This window comes from Saccoglossus kowalevskii, chromosome 11 (assembly GCF_978046115.1).
Source record: "Saccoglossus kowalevskii chromosome 11, keSacKowa6.1, whole genome shotgun sequence".
In the NCBI taxonomy this organism is placed as follows: domain Eukaryota; kingdom Metazoa; phylum Hemichordata; class Enteropneusta; family Harrimaniidae; genus Saccoglossus; species Saccoglossus kowalevskii.
The window spans coordinates 18,640,225-18,659,021 of NC_140651.1; the positions used below are offsets into that span (position 1 = coordinate 18,640,225).

Genomic DNA, 18,797 nt, shown 5'->3' on the forward strand with positions numbered 1-18,797 from the left:
TCATGCAATCTCCCATAGTACTTCCACGGATACAGCAGCAATCGCCAACATAACCACAAATAACCTCGCTCTCAGGAGCTGAGGAATGAGCCAATTAAATGATATTCGTAATCATGTACAATGTATGGTACATTAGGTCATAAAACAGTTTGGGAGGACGAAGTGTTTTATATATGTTGTTGTAAGGGGTGAATCTTTTAAATCATGGGGGGGGGGGAAGAGTGTCAGCAGTGCATTTTTTTTGTTATCAGTGTCTATTACTGTAACGTGAACTAGAAGCCACATCTCTAATAAAAGTCGCACCCATTCAATTGAGAACTAAAAAATCACCATGTGTAGATGCTATAATAGAAGCCCCATCTCCTCTGTAGTATTGAACTATTTTAAACGAAACTGCAGCTTCTAATACAGATTTTACAGTAATCTATACAAGTTTTAAATGTGCCATGTTTTTGTCCCTGCAAACAAATAGCATGCATTTTTTTTTGCTTGGTTTTCTAGCCTGCAATTTACTTTTTCAACAAATCTTCCAGCCACCCCCATGACTTCAAATGGCTGCCCCCTAAACTAACTTCCAATCACAGACACAACATTAATACTTTGACAGTCCACTACAGTGAAGTACTTTATTTTCACTTGGAATTTATTTTCAGTACTTTTGCTGAATCAGTGTAAATATATTTTCTCCTATGTTTTACATTCAACTCAGTGAAAAATAAATGCAATACAAAACATCCAAAATGTTGTTTCAACTAAAATTAATTCCAGCTAAAATAAAGTATTTATCAGTATGTTCACAACATAGGAAAAATTGATCCAAATCAAAGTTCATATGTTCTAGCCACTCTTCCTCTAATTAATCTGTTAATTTGAATATTTAAGAAACACAAACACAATCTATAAGACACTGGATGGTTTATAAGGTTAACCATTTATTAACAGCAGTTCATATAGTGCCCAAGGCACACACACAGACTATTAATTCATATCTTTGGGCCAAATTTCTAGAAGTTCGAATTGAAAAAAAAAAGTATAAAAGATTTATTCTTTTGTTTTTTATACATTGATGAATTCAAAATCATGGGTATTCTACACAAATTGGGCAATGTGACAATTATCTTTTTGAGGTCATGCTTTCTTGCATTGCTTTAGTACCTACTAAACTCGATGACGACCCAATAATACCATAGGACTACCAACTCTTAAAACTGGTAGCCCACTAGAATACAAAGAATATTTTTTAATTTCCAGCTTTGAATGTCACTTTAATACAATGTTTGAATTGTCAATCTACTATATGCATGACTATTTGTAAAAATGAGACATTAAATTAAAAATCTGAGAGTTCAGGTTAAAACTAGGGCTGTATATCAAAAGTAACGCGAGGCCATTTAGAGAATAAAGTAGGGCACACTGCCCAGTATTTCATGGTAATAGTACAAGGATGGGGATATGCACAGTTATGGGTGAGACGGACGCAGTCAAGAAATTAAGAACATCCTTATCTAAGCCATGTTACCATGTTAACAGTATAGCAGGGTCCATAGCACCAAGAGCCAAATGATTTCCAAGACTTTTCCAGAGCTTTCACCAAACTTTCTTGCATTTCCCCCCCCCCCCCCGCCAAGACATTTTGACCCTCAATTCAGGCCAACATCATCATCAAAGCTCATCAAAGTTCTGAGGATATGGTAAAACAAATTACCTTACCATAATAACTACGAAGAAATTTTAAAGGCTTTTCAAATTTTTTTTAATATTTTTTCTGTGATTTAAAGACAACTTTCCAGACCTCAAAAAATCCAAAGACTTTCAAAGGATTTCCCCAACGCTATGGACCCTGTATAGAGTCCTTTTTATTTCTATTTTCATATCTTGAAAATATGAGCAGCAGTATGCTTGACTGTGTGGTTATAGCTCATCGAATAGAATGGCACTCAAAAGCAATATGTATGTGAAAACAGGATAGGTAATTTTGCAGATAAAAACAACCAGGATTAGATATGTTTAATTTTTGAATGATAATTACAAATTTGGGCGAACAGATAGTTATTGCTGATTCACACACAATCTGGTTCGTGCATTGTTTCGGAGCACTACCCAGTTATCGATTGACATGTGACACTGATTGACAAATGAGGATGTACAGTTGTAGTATGGTATTAAAATTGTATGTACCGGTATATACTCACCACACAACAAACCCATTCCATTCATCTTAATGAATATTTATAAATTTCTATTGCGGTTGATCCAACCAGCCAATTAACGAATACATTGTACGATGACATCATCATTAGAAAATTTCAGGAAAAATTGAGTTTGTAGTGTCAAGAGTATAATATTTAGATTTAGGAGTGATTCTGAAAGTAAAACAGGACTCAGTGAACAACTTTTTTAAATCCCATTTTTTCGTTTTTTTTTCAAATTTTTATGGAAAACTTTACTGGTATTCTTTCTAAAGATTTCCATCACGTTATAAAACTGAATATTTGGGACAATGGTTGACAGTATTGTGACATTGCGTGCTACGTGAAGTGATTCCCACAATGGTGTAAATGATAATGGCGGAATACACAATAACAATACATAGTCACCAGAGGTAACAAGGCAACACACAAATACGACCTTGCCAAGAATTGAACACAAGACGGCACCGTGTCTGTCACAATGGCCTCTCAACACATTGCTAGAGATCACGATGGACAACAAAACGAACAGGAGACACGGAAGGAAGCATCCAAATAAAACAACACTCACACAGCATAATATTACCAATAATGGCACATTGACCTGATCAGTCCCTTTACTTTGATTACCCAATAACCCTGGACATTAAGATGATGCCTGAATGGACTTGTATTGATTGTGACAGGCAGCCGGTCATAATCAATGATTTCAAGGACGTCATAGCATTATACGAATTGTAACTTCTACATAACTGACATAACTATGTCGATGTACCTACGTGTACAGTCAGTTTGAAATAAGATGCAGTCAGATTTAAATAAGACGACGAAAAATCTTTTGATACCGAGCGTTATGTTCGAAGCTGCGGTTTAAAGAATGGAAACTGTTTCTGGTTGATGGAGTTATAGAGAAGATATATCAATGATAAACAACGTTAATTTTTAATGAGACTTTTAAATCGCATAAATACATAGCAATGATACAATGAGTGAAATTAATGATGCATACACTCCAAACAATACCAATGCGTATTATTCCATACTATAGGCCCTTACGAATAATACAAAAAATAAACATTATGAAACTTTCGGGAAATTAGAATGTACATGTGCATTTTTTTTTGCACCATGTTTACTCTATTAGAAGTTTAATGAGCTTTTTGTAAATGATAAAGTTGTGTCTATAATCAAAATATGTTATATTTTAAAGACCAGTAAAACATTCATTCATTCACTCAGTATAAAATAAAGTTTTGGTTAACGATAAAAACTAGACTATGGTACTTTTGAATAATCAGTTTTGAAAATTGGTCAAGCAGTTAGAACTTGTTGACTAAGTAAAAATTATTGATTACAAAACATTAGATGGAATACATAATGTATCATTTGGCATCAGAAAGCAAAATTTACATAAAAAGACAATCGCTTGCAACAAATCAAGGCAAAAAAAAACAACAGATTATGAATATGACAGAGTTAGCTCCATAGAAAAGACTTACTGATTTATCACACGAATAGGTAAAATGCATTTCATTTTTCTATTTTAATGAAAGCTGTTAAAACTCATTCGTTTTAATTGTTCCTAATTGTCTTTTTAAAAACAACATGTATGAAAATCAATGCAAACTGGTAATGCGTTTTTTTGTTTTTGCGATTGTTAATATTCGGAAACTGTCCATAAAGTTTATGGCATTCTAGACTTCAAAGGTAAAAGGGCACTATAGCAGGTCAACTCATGTTTAAGAAATCACAGGGGATTTCACCATTTGTGCGATCGAATGTTCAAAAACATTCATTCACAATAAAATAAACTTTAAAAAAAAAGTTTACATATATTTCATAGCAAACCAAAGAAACAACATTTTTTTGTATCAAACAAAGAATGAATAAAAAGTAATGATGTTATAAATGAGTTGTTTTAAAAAAAAAAGTGCAGACAAATTTGGGCCTGAAAGTCTTGTAGTGTAATAGGTAATGGATCACACATTAAATATTAAATTATACCTTTTTTGAAAAAAGAATCCTGGCAATAAAACAAAAGATTGATTTTTGAAAATGTGTCGTGAAGCAAAAATACCAACAATATTTAAGCAATAATATTCTAGAATGATATGAAACTAGACAAGTCATTGTCAATGACACGTCCCCGTTCCGTTCATATTTGAGTGACATATACATTCAAAGCAGATCATGACCGAAATGCACCTGCATATGTACAACACATTGTGCTAAATCTGAACAAAATCCATCCATGCATGACTGAGATCCGGTTCTGGAATTGTGAAAATACGTGATTTTGATGCATTTTCGGCCTTAAATTGGCCATCATTCCGCTATTGTTAAGCAGATCATGAAACAAATGCACATATCTATTTGTGACATGATGTACCATGTGTGTGTGAAGTTTGAACTTGATCAATCCAGACATGTCTTGGATACGGATCCAGAACTGAATTCTTTAACAAAATGGCCGCCAGTCGGCCATTTCGAACTTGATCCGAAAAAAAAAAAGACGTGCATCAAGGTCCTATTATGTTTAATGTATGTACCAAATTTGAACAAAATCCATCCATGCATAACTGAGATATGGGTCCGGAATGGTGAAAATGTGCGATTTCAATGCATTTTCGGCCTTAAAGCGGCCCCCATTTGGCTATCGTTAATGAGATCATGAAACAAATGCACATACATATTTGTGACATGATGTACCTTGTGTGTGTGAAGTTTGAACTTGATCAATCCAGACATGTCTCGGATACGGATCCAGAACTGAATTCTTTAAAACAAAATGGCCGCCAGTCGGCTATTTCGAACTTGATCCGAAAAAAAAAAATGACGTGCATCAAGGTCCTATTATGTTTAATGTATGTACCAAATTTGAACAAAATCCATCCATGCATAACTGAGATATGGGTCCGGAATGGTGAAAATGTGCGATTTCAATGCATTTTCGGCCTTAAAGCGGCCCCCATTTGGCTATCGTTAATGAGATCATGAAACAAATGCACATACATATTTGTGACATGATGTACCTTGTGTGTGTGAAGTTTGAACTTGATCAATCCAGACATGTCTCGGATACGGATCCAGAACTGAATTCTTTAAAACAAAATGGCCGCCAGTCGGCTATTTCGAACTTGATCCGAAAAAAAAAATGACGTGCATCAAGGTCCTATTATGTCTAATGTATGTACCAAATTTGAACAAAATCCATCCATGCATAACTGAGATATGGGTCCGGAATGGTGAAAATGTGCGATTTCAATGCATTTTCGGCCTTAAAGCGGCTCCCATTTGGCTATCGTTAATGAGATCATGAAACAAATGCACATACATATTTGTGACATGATGTACCTTGTGTGTGTGAAGTTTGAACTTGATCAATCCAGACATGTCTCGGATACGGATCCAGAACTGAATTCTTTAAAACAAAATGGCCGCCAGTCGGCTATTTCGAACTTGATCCGAAAAAAAAAATGACGTGCATCAAGGTCCTATTATGTTTAATGTATGTACCAAATTTGAATGAAATCCGTCCATGCATAACTGAGATCCGGGTCCGGAATGGTGAAAATGTGCGATTTCAATGCATTTTCGGCCTTAAAGCGGCTGCCATTTGGCTATCGTTAATGAGATCATGAAACAAATGCACATACATATTTGTGACATGATGTATCTTGTGTGTGTGAAGTTTGAACTCGATCAATCCAAGCATGTCTCAGATACGGATCCAGAACTGAATTCTTTAAAACAAAATGGCCGCCAGTCGGCCATTTCGAACCCGATCCAAAAAAAAAAATGACGTGCATCAAGGTCCTATTATGTTTAATGTATGTACCAAATTTGAACAAAATCCGTCCATGCATAACTGAGATCCGGGTCCGGAATGGTGAAAATGTGCGATTTTGATGCATTTTCGGCCTTAAAATGGCCGCTATTCGGCTATCGTTAATCGGATCATGAAAAAAATGCATGTGCATATGTCGCATATAATGTGTGATGTATGAGTGAAGTTTGAACTTAATCGGTCCATGCATGTTCGAGATACAGGTGATCACGGACGCACGGACGCACGGACGCACGGACGGACGGACGCACACAGGGCAAAACATAAGTCCCCGTTTTCGGACTGCGTCCGAACGGGGACTAATAAAATTTATAAAAATACATGTACATATAAACACAGTCATGTTAATTTACTCAGGCCATTTGGCAGCGCCCTCTAGAGGGCATATTAAGAACTGCAATTACTTTTGCAAAATTTGTTAAGATTTGCTATAACAATTTCCCGAAAGGGGGACATTTTTTGAAGATATATTCTCAAAGTAACAAAGTCTCTTCTGAGATGTTAAGACCTCAAGGCCATATATCTGTATTATTGTATCATGCACCACGTACTCACCGGTAATAACAGCAATGAATCCAGTGAGTGCCTGGCCGCACCACGCTGTTGCTGACAAAACTCAGCAAATTCAGGGTCACTGTGTTTTCTCTCATTCAAAATCCTAAATTTAAAAAATAAACAACTGGTGAAATTTTCTTATAATACTAGTAATGACTTTTGTTGTATGATGTGTAGAAAACTTTTCACTGACCTCTGTAAGCATCATACAGACTTTGCATTTTGTAGAGTTCATGAGAAATCTTATGTAATAGAATTATGTAATTGAATTTAGGAATTCATTATACCTAAATATGACCTTGATTGATTACAGCAACGAAAAGTAATTTGATAAATAAACACCATAACTTTTGGTGCAGGCTAACTTCAATACTCCAATGTTTCAAGATTTGTTGCCATGCCAACTGATTTTATCTTATAGTGATCACAATAATCAGTGGAATGCAACTTTAAATATAGTATGAATGCGAAATTGTTACTCATAGTTGACAACGTGTTAGATACAGGGTAGTGTTCCTATTCACTGATGTATGGACTGTAAAAGATTACGAGTGCTCATACACAGATATAGGTTTCTGTTATTCAACACTGGTGGCGCTATTACATCAGATAATATGTAACCCTGTGTGCATAAGGAAAATACTGTACAAAGGTTTTCATTTCAGCGGATTTGATGTTGCAGAGATATTAACTAGGTTTAAGATTAGCTGGTTTCTGAAAAAAACTTCATTTTATTGTTGAATGTGCACATTAACCGGGTTTTAATTCACCTATTTAATGAAATAACTAAAAATAAAACCTCAAAATATTAAGCTATACAAAGTGGATTTTTCGTTACTACTAATAACTATTCCGGAGAGTGATAAAGCACAGCACATAATTAGTTAAACAAATCAAAATTATTGAACCGAACATTTTTTTTAATGACTTTTAACACATCCTTGTGAATTGGGTCTGACCTACCCACATACAATAATAGAATACACCACATCTTGGAATAACTGATTTTTACATACTGAAAAATAGAACAAATCAATATATTAGAGGTAGATAATACTTACATTCGTATGGAGGGATGGCGGAGATAATAATCTTCGTACCTTGCTAACAAGTCACTGCTAAATAATGTTTCTGTAAAGAGTTGAAAAAGGCAAGTGACAGCGTAAACATGTTGACAAATAAAGAGAACGTTATGGTCCACTGAATTTCAAGTACAAGGTATATGATTTATAGCCCAATCATTAGCAATACTCCCTCCCCCCCTCTAGGAACAATTGGCCAGTCAAGGTAATAAACATGGTAAACTTTCCCAGGCTATCAGCTGCCAATGTCATATTAAAATCCATTTCGTGAGAAAAGTGTTCTCATAAAAAAAATGTTTCTCAGTCTATTTGAGACACCTAAGTCAGTACGTAAACTCCGTAGCCAATATGTTGTGTAGTAATGAAAAACACACGTTAGGATTCAATGTTATGGCCATCAAAGTGTTCATCAGTTAAACCTGCATACACCTGCCATCTTACAAGGTTTTTTAAAACATAGATTTTAAGATTTGTGAAACTGTGTCATACAGAGAGCAACTCCTGCTTAAAGTGCCTGTGCAATGCCCACCCTCACGTTTCCCATTTTAGATCTGTATCCCACTGAAATGGGCAGTTATTGATTTTTTTGCTGAAAATGATTACTTGTATCCAAGTAAATTTGGAATATTTCTCGTGTTGTAGCCACGCCCACCTATCCTGAAACGGTCGACTGTTTCTAGATTTCCGACTCTCGCCGAAAGTCCACCACCAAATGCCAAAATGTGAGAGGAAGTCATACCCCTGAGCCATAATAACACTGGTCATTCAGTATACTTTTAAACGATATACATTTTTCAGTCGGCGTTTTTTTTCTTTCTTTTTTTGTCTATTTTCTTTTCTTTTTTTTGAAAGAGAGAGTTTTTAGATGTTGTGTTGTGGGCAGTTGCAGTGAAACGTATAGTCATAATGTAAGTATTCACACGTTTCTAATCGATCCGAAGGTGCGACATCAGTGGACGAAAGCCACTTAACCTCAGATTCCTTTTTTGGAAAAACTGTCCTCGTCCATGAAAAAAAAAAACTAGGTTAAAAGAAAAACGCCGACAACATAAACCTGGCGCAACACTTTTGAAAGAAATAGATTCCGGACCATGATCACCGAGGCGAATTTCAGAAGAGAGCGAGACGTCCGGCAAGTGTTTCAAATGAGTTGACTTTTTTGCGATCCTGATTATCGTTTTATAGAGACCATTTAGTCCCTGTTAAGTAAAAGGTAGCAATAATTTTGACAGCGACACGAAAACGAAGCGTTGGACAAACAGGAAATTACACAGCCCTTACACACTGCTAATTGTTTTCATTTTCGAAGGCTAAAAGTTTCTGAATTGTTTGGTGGTTTGTGTTGAATGTCGAATTCACACCTCTGTTCTTTTTTTACCTCCATGCTTGCAGCTTGATCTGCGTAATAATTTCTGAATTAAGAATCCGGGCTTGGTCAATGTGTTTCCACCAAATAAAGTTTTAATATGATGTTATTATTATGACAATCACGCCATGGATCACGCTAACTCGAATCCACTCTGAATTTATCTGTATGTGTGTTGATCTTGATTATTTTTGTTATCCAATTAAACGCCGCTTTTAACGCACTTGCCCTCGTCACCTATTCACCTATTTCAACAAAATTTCAATTTATTTCCACGCGGCTGTCATTTATTTAGTAACTGTGATTTGTCGTTTTTTTTAAATTATTTTATAGTGATCACTATGGTCAAATGTTTAGAATGTCAAAATATGTTCTCTTTTATTTTAATTTTGAAAGTTTTACTCAGACGATTGATGCCTAGTAACCTGCTAAATAACGAGATAATTCCGACGTCAAAATATATTTGGTCCAGCGACAGTGTACAAACGTGCGCCGCTGACGATCACGGTGACCAGCTACACCAGAACGAACATATTTTGCATCTAACTCGACCCCATGCAACAAAAATTGATACTATGTGTTCATTATGGTCCATTTCTCCTCGACGAACAAGTACATAAGTGAAAATTTAGTCAAAGACGAGAAAACTGCAGAAGAAATTGGCCTTATTTACACGTATCGGCAATGCAAGCTGCCATGCGACTTCCCCTTCTGACGTCACAAGGGGAATTTCTGTATGCAAATAAGAAGCTAATGAGGAGCCTTGTTTTAAAATACACAAAAATAAAGTTGCCGTAGATTGAGTTTAAAACACATTTTTTCACTTAAAAAAATAATTCATGCTTAGAAACATAAAAAAATCATAATATTTATGTATCAATGGATAATTTTAGGCGTGAAAATAGCAGCCATTTCACAGGCACTTTAATCCTTTGTGTACCATAATATTCCCAGCCCCCCCCCCCCCCAAAAAAAGTATGGTAAAAGTTGAGCAAGTTTATTTTGTGAAAGGGACTAAAAATTGATCAAAGGGTTTTTGTAGTAGTACCATAATCTGTATTAGAAGCTGCATCCCTAATAGAAGTAGCACCCATTCTTTTTGAACAATTGAGAACCAAAAATTCACCATTTCTTATATGTGTAGATGCTCTAATAGAAGTCGCATCCACTCTGTTGCATTGTACCATTTTAATAGAAGCCGTGGCTTCTAATACAGATTTTACATTACTGCACCAATGAGATGAAAATACTTAATATTTAAGGAAAGAGATAGAACGTAAAGCAACTAGTCTTGATTTTCTGTTCTGTCAACCATACTTGACTTTTCATCATAAATTCACAAAATCGTCCTGTTTATAGTCTGCACATTCTTTCAGAAAATAAGGACAAAAATAACCAAATTTTTTGAGTAAAATCCGAAATTAACTCAAATTTTGTCTGTTGGCTCTAAAATTAGGGTTCATTTCTAAAAATACTGAAGAATATAAGAAAAAAAGAAAAAAAAGTGCCGAAAAAATTGGGCAAGAAAGTCTGGTGATGAAAAGGTTAACTGCTCTATGAAGTCAGACATGTAATTTGAAACAGTCAGTTCATTTTTTTTATTACACAGTGGTAAATTAGTAGTTTTCTGTCCTTTGAACAAAATACACAAAACTTGGGTCTGAGGTAAAAAAAAAATTTCACAAAGAGCAATATGTTAATCAGTTCATCAAAAGATCATCACCTACTGTAAATGCATTAATTATTCACTGGGTTTGAATTTCACCATTTTCGCTGATTAGTAAAATCCGCTAAATTAAATCTACGAGAACATGTAAAACAACAAGAAAACTCCTGTTTTCTTGTCAAATTTGTGAAATTAAAACACAGTGAATATGATCAAAACATCAAAAATGTGAAATTAAATGTCAGTGAAAATAAATGGTTTTACAGTATGACATATGGCTGGGTGGGGGTGGGTCATCCTGAGCCTAGAAATTTTGAATCAAAATTCAAATTAAACTAATGGCATAATGAAAGTTTCATCTTTGCATTAAAATTCGTTAGGCCAGACTTTTTTTATTCCTTGTTTCTCAAGTTTTTATAAGGCAATTTTTTTGAGGAGGGCGAAAAAAAAAATTAAATTAATTCTTTTTTTCCATTAGATTTGTGTGATTCTCAAAGAATTGTAAGTGAGATCATTGATCGGAGAGAAGAAATGAAATAAAATTTTATTCCATGTATAACCTTGTTTCTCATCTGCGCGAGATGATACATCATGATACACCCACGAAAATGCAACTTGGGTTTGTTATGTGGTGGGCGGAAAAAAATTGAAGATAAAAATAAGTTTTTTTTAGCAATTTTTAGCACGTACAAGTTCGGCGGGCACGAGAAACTACGCTGAAATAAAATTTTATTTTTATTTCATTTTCGGCTCCTGCTTATTAGGTGAAATCGCAAAACAAGGGATAATAAAAGTCTGGCCTTGAAACAAGCTTTCAACTTCTTGCAAAAATAAACAAACCCTTGCTTGTTAACACATTCAGGTACTTTCTAATTTAATTCTAATTTACGCAAAGATCTCTGACAATACTAGGCAATCAAAAACTAATGATGCGCAGTTAATCTGTGTGCTAGTTCTCTGTGAAGTCTCAGTGTAGCTCAGTACTTCAGTTAAATGTTCTTCAAGACCAATGAAGCAATCGCAGGATTGCAGTAACCTCATTTGCACAGAGCCATCTAATTGGATGGCATGCCAACAGTCATCCACCAATCAGATCAAAACACAGAAATTGTTGAATTCGTACACCTTACAAAATCAAGACTAGTGTACTTTCCTGTGGTCACATGATGACCACTGGCCATCAACAAGGACAAAAGAACACTTCACAACAATTACGATATCCAGCCCTCATTGATCACAGACATTACCCCGATACCCAGGTGTCTCATAAACACTTTCAAACACCCTCAAATAAATTACAACTTGTCATGTTCGATTGCAGTAAAAAAAGACTCTTATGAATAGAATGATGATAAGAATTAAAACTGTCCTCTAATTTCAAGATGAAATAAATGTATTGTTACTTACCCAAGGACACGGAGCAAGTCTCCCAGTTCAACACTAAACTTTGCAGCTGTATAGAAATAAATAAAACTTAATTGTTAAGTTAGAAGAAAAAAAAACAAGTTAATCAACAAATCAACTCGTATCTGTTCATTATTGCAGCCGCTTGACGTCAACAAGTGCACACACAATGAACGTTACAATAACTTGTATCTGAGTAACAGAAAAACTCTGACTGGAAATGGGGGAAAACTATCAACAACTTGGAACCGAGTGTTTTTCACATCAGAAAAACAAGACATGGGGTTATAAATAGAACAAGTACATGAATATCCCTGACAAACATGTACACTATCATAATAAACTGTAATTCATTCCTTTGTTTGGCATTCCTTTTATGATAAACTTTTAAACATTTTGCAAAAACATGCACCTACTCTGTCGTTCATATACAGTATATCATACTCTACAAGACTGACAGAAAATTGTAAGATTGACTTTTCCTAATTACTGAAAACATTTTTTATTGAAAACTGATGCACAATATTTTTATTATTGATTGCATAACGTTGTTTTCCATCTCTGGAGGAAATTCTGAACTATATTTCTGTAATCAACATAGCTTGAATTTTACAATTTTGATAAATTGGTACCATTTCTAGTCAGTTAATTATGAAACACTAGTTTAGGTCATGTGACCTTTAATAATGTTAAAGTGCTTTAGCAATATAAAAAGCCTTTTGTAGAAAAATGATAGTGATACAAAACCAGCAGAACTTGATGTTCAAAGAAAAATACATTGCATTCTGGGTAGTGTTCTCTCTAAGCCTTATTTTCATAAAATAAAACCAGGTTTCTCAGTCAGGTGACTAGGCTTCTCAGTCAGGTGACTAAGTTTCTCAGTCAGGTGACCAGGTTTCTCAGTCAGGTGACCAGCATTGTAAAAAAACATTTCCTCTAATTTCATGCATTTTGAACTCAAATACACTGAACTCAAGAAGTTTTTTGAGATGAAAACCCAAAATTTTTCAGTCTTAAATTTGATAAACATATCATCGATTCTGGGAACTTACCTTGGTGAATAAATTAGTACAAACAGCTATCATTGGTTCTATCCAACTAAATAAAATTGCATATTCCTCTTGGCTAAGATATGTGCATTTCCTGAAAATTAAAAAAAAAATTTTAAGTTGAAAGAGAATGAAAATTGAATTGTCATATTTGATAGCATTTATTCAAATTGCTATGACAACATGCAGTGTCATTGACATCACTGATCCAGAGTTATGAGGAAACCAGAATTGTAATTGCATATTACAGCACATGGTGGGAGTGTGTACAAATCCTTAGCAGTCACTGGGTTTGTTAGCTGGTGTATATATATCTGGTAGCGTTGCTTATGTGTGGGCTTTGAATACGTTCGGCAAAATCAATGAGGTTTGATTGACTAACCTCATTGATGGTGCTGAAAGTTACTTTGCGTAAAATGTAAACTTCAATTGACCTCACTGAGATGATGCATGCATTGTGGAATACAGAAAAAAATATCCGAAGCATGTGATCTGCGTACACAATATGCTAATAACTTTAACGAGGTTATGATGAAGACATATCTCATGAATATTATTTTAAAGTACAATTATTATTAGAAATAAGAACCACCGGAATCATGTATATTAGGTCTTGACCCCCACTCTGTCTATTGCGGTTATTTGTAGACTGTACACGCTTTCTTTCATACTAAACAAAAAAAAAATCTACAGGAAATGAATCTCACACCTTTGACAGAAATCTGTTATGGGTTACAAGAAACTGACACAGTATAATACCACAGCCATGTTTTTCTAATGGCTATGCCCTGGTTTACACCACCATATTGTTGCAAACACAAAAAACAGCAACAGTAACAGCTAAATCAATGACTGGTGTGCAGTGCACAACTTTTGATCGTCACGTGATTAGAACTGGTTTACGAAGTTGCATCGTTTCATTAAATGCCCACATTTACATACTATCGACTATGTCCTGACATTTCATACTGTGGAAGTACACACATTATGCTTTAATAGATAACTTTGCCATTTATTATTATACAGCAATTTATGTGATTGAATGAAATAAATTGAAAGGCAATTGCATCGTGATCTCATATTTATATTCAATGTGATCGAGCCCCGCCTTTTGATGTCTCCAGTTGAGGTTGCTTTTTCCCAACTTGTTCTAATCACGCAACATTTTTATAACACGCATAGCAAACTAGTCCGCAATTATTTTGGTCTTCGGATGACAGTATGTTTAGGTAGAGTGAAGTGTCTGTCACAATCACAGTAAACGGAAGATGACATCACAAACTCTGAAATTTTAGTGAATTTTTAACATCTCACATGCAAATCACCAAGATCTGCCGTACACTGCGTTACAATCAATATATGACAATATAAGTGGAAATCTCGGAGTAGTTAAAATGCAATGGCTTCGCAACACATGTCAAAATATATTATTGTCATGACCCAATATTCAGGTATCTAGTAACTAACATAAGTCATCAACACCATATACAGCTGTGAAGTTTATAAAACTTTGCTTAATACACCTCTTATATACCCTAGGCTATATTAAACTGTGTCAAGTACTGTGTCAAATTAACAACAAGACACTAGAAATGTGAAAAATTGCCTTTTTGATCTAAATTCCATCTCCTAAGTCTGAGAGTTACCCTATTTGTACTTAAATACACATTTGTGTTTGTCTGTTATGTGATACAAGAAGACCATTTTTATTCACTGGTACAAGGTTCACAGAGTCACAATTTTTTTTTTTCAAAACTGACTGTGATTAGATCAACTGGTTCAAAAACAGCATTTGTTGAAATGAAAATAGCCATCAGTCAGTTTTTAATCTGAGCTGAAAAAAAATGACGTCATCAATGACAAACTATGTTCAATGAAAGTTTGAATGAAATATGTTCACACGCAACTTAGAAATGCTTAATTTTGATGATTTTTTAGCACTAGAATGACTGCCAGTCGGCCATCTTCAATCATGAAACAAATCCATGTGTATATGTATGATATGTATATGTGAAAATTGAATGAAATTCGATCAGCAATACCGGTATCTGAAATACAGGTGTGGATGGACAGATGGACATGGCCGCATGGAGCTGAAATTATCGGTATTAATTCTGTTTTCACATTACGTTCGAATTGAGGCTAAAATAATTGTATTCATACTGACCTGACAGTATCTACACAGCCATTCACACCTACTTGTTTGAACAAATGCTTAGTTTGACTGATTGTTGTGTTTGGGCTTCCATGTATGTATTACCGGTAGAATACTATTTTGGTAGCAATCAAATAGGCATGAGTGTTCCCTGGACTGTGAACAATGTTTTTTTACAGACATATTTGGACTGTGCAGGTCTGTTATTGAACAAGTCTATCGAAAGTCTAGAAAATTGGTTTAAAGATGTTTTTGGTTTCCATAGGATTTGATATAAGAGGTACAAGTAAATTGCTTATATTTTGCAAGAGACAATTTTTTGTGTGTTTGAAAATCAAGTTTTGTAAGCAGTGAAAATTTCTCTGGAGTCTAAAAGAGGTTTAAGCTGAATTTAAGATTACATGTAATGTTCATGATACTTTTATCATTACAGGTTATTACTATCTAGATACTGAAAATAAAAACAAAAGTTTGGGTTTGGGAGATACACATGTCACAAATGGTCAAAATTTGCATTTTTACACTGGTTTTTATGGTGGGATTATTTCACAATTTGATGAAAAAGTCATACCGGTATATTATTATTGACATAAAACCTAATACTGAGAAAACATTTAAAAAATTGACATATAATTTAGTGAGTTTCCAAGGTGATAATAATCTTCCAATACATAGTATAGGAGGTCCTCTCCCATAATGCATTGCATTTATGTGCAGTAAAATGCTCAGTATAGCAAAATTTGAAGACATGGAGTGTCAGTGACTATAATGAAATTAATGACATCGGAGATAAAAAGTTGTTGGGAACAATGACCGACATCAACTGACAATCAGTAACGTGATGAGCGCCACTTAGCGAAGTCAACATTGAAGCGAAAAGACAGCAAATCATAAAAATACAGTTTACAGAACTAAGTTGTATTATTTATTTTCAAAAAGCATATTCATATATCCTAATGTTTATAGTATAAATAAGAATTACCCAGCTTTGCAAAAAACAGCGCCCTCTATGACACTTACCTGAGTGGTTCTGAATACAATAGTTTTAAACTATGCAGACATTCCAAGTAATTCTTTTCTGACTGAAAAATTCTATAAAATATTCGTAATCTGTCATCAGCATCTGTGGTGGAATAAACAAAAATTAAATATGAATCTCATACTAGCCAGACAGAAATAATATCTGAAGTGTTTTGACATGACCATGGAAGCATCAATGTTGGTACAAAAATGTACAGATCTCCAAAACAAACAGAACCAATGCATCACCTATCACACGTAATATCACAAATGTTTTTAAAGTCATACAAAAATAATGATAGTACTATTCTCAGGAGCGAACATCCAGGTATTTTCACCTCTTGGCAACCATAACTAGTGAAAACAGTGGTCAAAAACCCTAAAAAAAACTGTACTTTGGGATAGTTGTCAAGACTCTCCTGAACAGTGTAACAAGATTACCCCTACATGTGAAACATGTATCAATTTAGTTGTTCATGATAGCTACATACTGTAGTTGAGTTTGTGCTGTTTTATCAACTTTATCTGTTTTCATTCACAAATTATTCGAACTGCGTTCTACAGCAGCTCAGGTAGCACCCATAGGAATACATGGTGCAGAATATATTAGTATTCTTTAATGTTGTAATTTTTTGCCGAATAAAACAAAAAAACATATTTCATGGTTGTCAATATAGCTATATACAATATACTTTTACTTTATCTATCAGTGTATCCCTAAAGTAAATTTGTCACTGAGAAGTGTAATTTTATGTCAAAAATCACCTTAAATATGTGAAATGTTCACAAAATAACTGACTGAGAAGATTTCACAGAAATAAGGCTTAGAGGGAACACTGTGTACAAATACATTATATCGTATCTACAAGTGTATAGCTCTGACATACATGTATGTGTTAAGAATTTGGGATTGGGGTTACTATGGGTACCCCTCTCCATCCTCCCGAAATGATATAATGTGGATGACCAAACAATGGGATCACAAAAATGTCTGAAACAGAGCTGTGTTCTAAGTATAGGTGTTTTTAAATAATTCTGCCGATTTAATTAAAGAAACAAACAAGATCTGTGGGGGCAATCAGCGACAGCTGTCCCGTGTCAATACAAGATATCAAGTGACCATGTGATTTATTGCATGATGTCAACAGACCTATGTTGATGGTCTCAATTTGCAAAACACTGACCAACAAAGTATGTACATATAAAGACGACCTTTAACCTTTCCACAATACTGAATCTGGGGCAGGTTTCTTATAATTTCTTGTTTTTTGAATTTTGATCAAAAGTTTTTAAGAAATGGGAGGATTTATTTTAAAGAATAGAAGAAATTTTGACGGAGAATGAACGTCATCACAGGTGTATTCTTAGTATGCCGTAATTATTTACTACTGATAGATAATATAAATTTAGAGAATTCCAATACTAGTAACAACAGACCAATAGACAGAAACAGGTATTTATCTAGGAGACACAATATGAGGCTTGACACCTTCTATACACCAACTACTACACTTGTAGTATTCACTACAATATCTCCCATCATAAAACAATATCAAGGGTTCATAAGTTAAGGGCAGACAACTGTTGTGATCAGCCATCAAGATCTCATGTGAACTTGTGAGATGAAGAAGTATGGTACGCAGATATCAAAGTACCAAAATGTGATCCAATAAATCCTTCATACGCTACATGCAGTGAGTTATTGTTGCCAAAAAAACGTGTGATAAGTAATTACACCTACATACCTTGAGGAAGATAGACAGATACGTCTCCTTTACTATCTTCAAATATAATACTTTTATTGGCAAGTAATACGGCATCGGCCTCACTGTTTAACAGCGCTAGGGTATCACTTGACTTTATACGATACTCTGAAATTTTAAATTCTAAAATAATATCTGCTATCAAGTCACGGACACGCATTCCGACTTCACCTTGTAGCTGCAACAACAACAAAGTGTCAAGTAAATGATATTGTATAACAATCAGTGTTGGTATATATAGTCAGAGCTGTTAGAATATTATTTTTTTTCAGGTTTCTTACTTTCCTTGGCAGACTTCTTATGTATCTTATTTTTTTTTTATTTTTCAATATTAAATGTAGTTGACATGCCTGCTACCAGTGATCAACTTCTAAAATGTTTGTTTTTGCTCTAAAATAACTACAACACAATTCAAAAATTGGGACTTGCAGTAGCTGTGTTGAATTAATACAAATGCTTGTAATTGGTTTTCCAAATAATGTTATCTGCTTCTAATTGCTTTTAATACATGTACTTTCATGTTCACCTTTAGGCCTATACCAAAACACCTGTATTACAAATCAGTAAGAACTCTGATTGTTTGTTATTTGTTTCCTCTACTCTTAATCTCAATCTCAAACAAGATTGTCTTAACGCATGGAGAAGTCAAAGAATAAATTCGTCATAATTTGAGCATATAAATGATTTTAAATAATGATAAT

General features: G+C 34.4%; 1 protein-coding gene across 1 annotated transcript in view; it reads right to left on the bottom strand.

Annotated features, from left to right (window-relative positions):
* The window catches only part of LOC146736260 (uncharacterized), a 28,909-nt gene continuing 10,112 nt past the window's right edge, over window positions 1–18,797 (bottom strand). The window contains exons 2-8 of the mRNA XM_085505236.1: window positions 18,079–18,274; window positions 16,334–16,436; window positions 13,162–13,252; window positions 12,113–12,158; window positions 7,653–7,722; window positions 6,592–6,694; window positions 1–78 (exon numbers count right to left, since the gene is read on the bottom strand). Of these exons, the coding sequence (XP_085361362.1) occupies window positions 1–78; window positions 6,592–6,694; window positions 7,653–7,722; window positions 12,113–12,158; window positions 13,162–13,252; window positions 16,334–16,436; window positions 18,079–18,274 (687 nt within the window). The remainder of the gene's footprint in view (window positions 79–6,591; window positions 6,695–7,652; window positions 7,723–12,112; window positions 12,159–13,161; window positions 13,253–16,333; window positions 16,437–18,078; window positions 18,275–18,797) is intronic.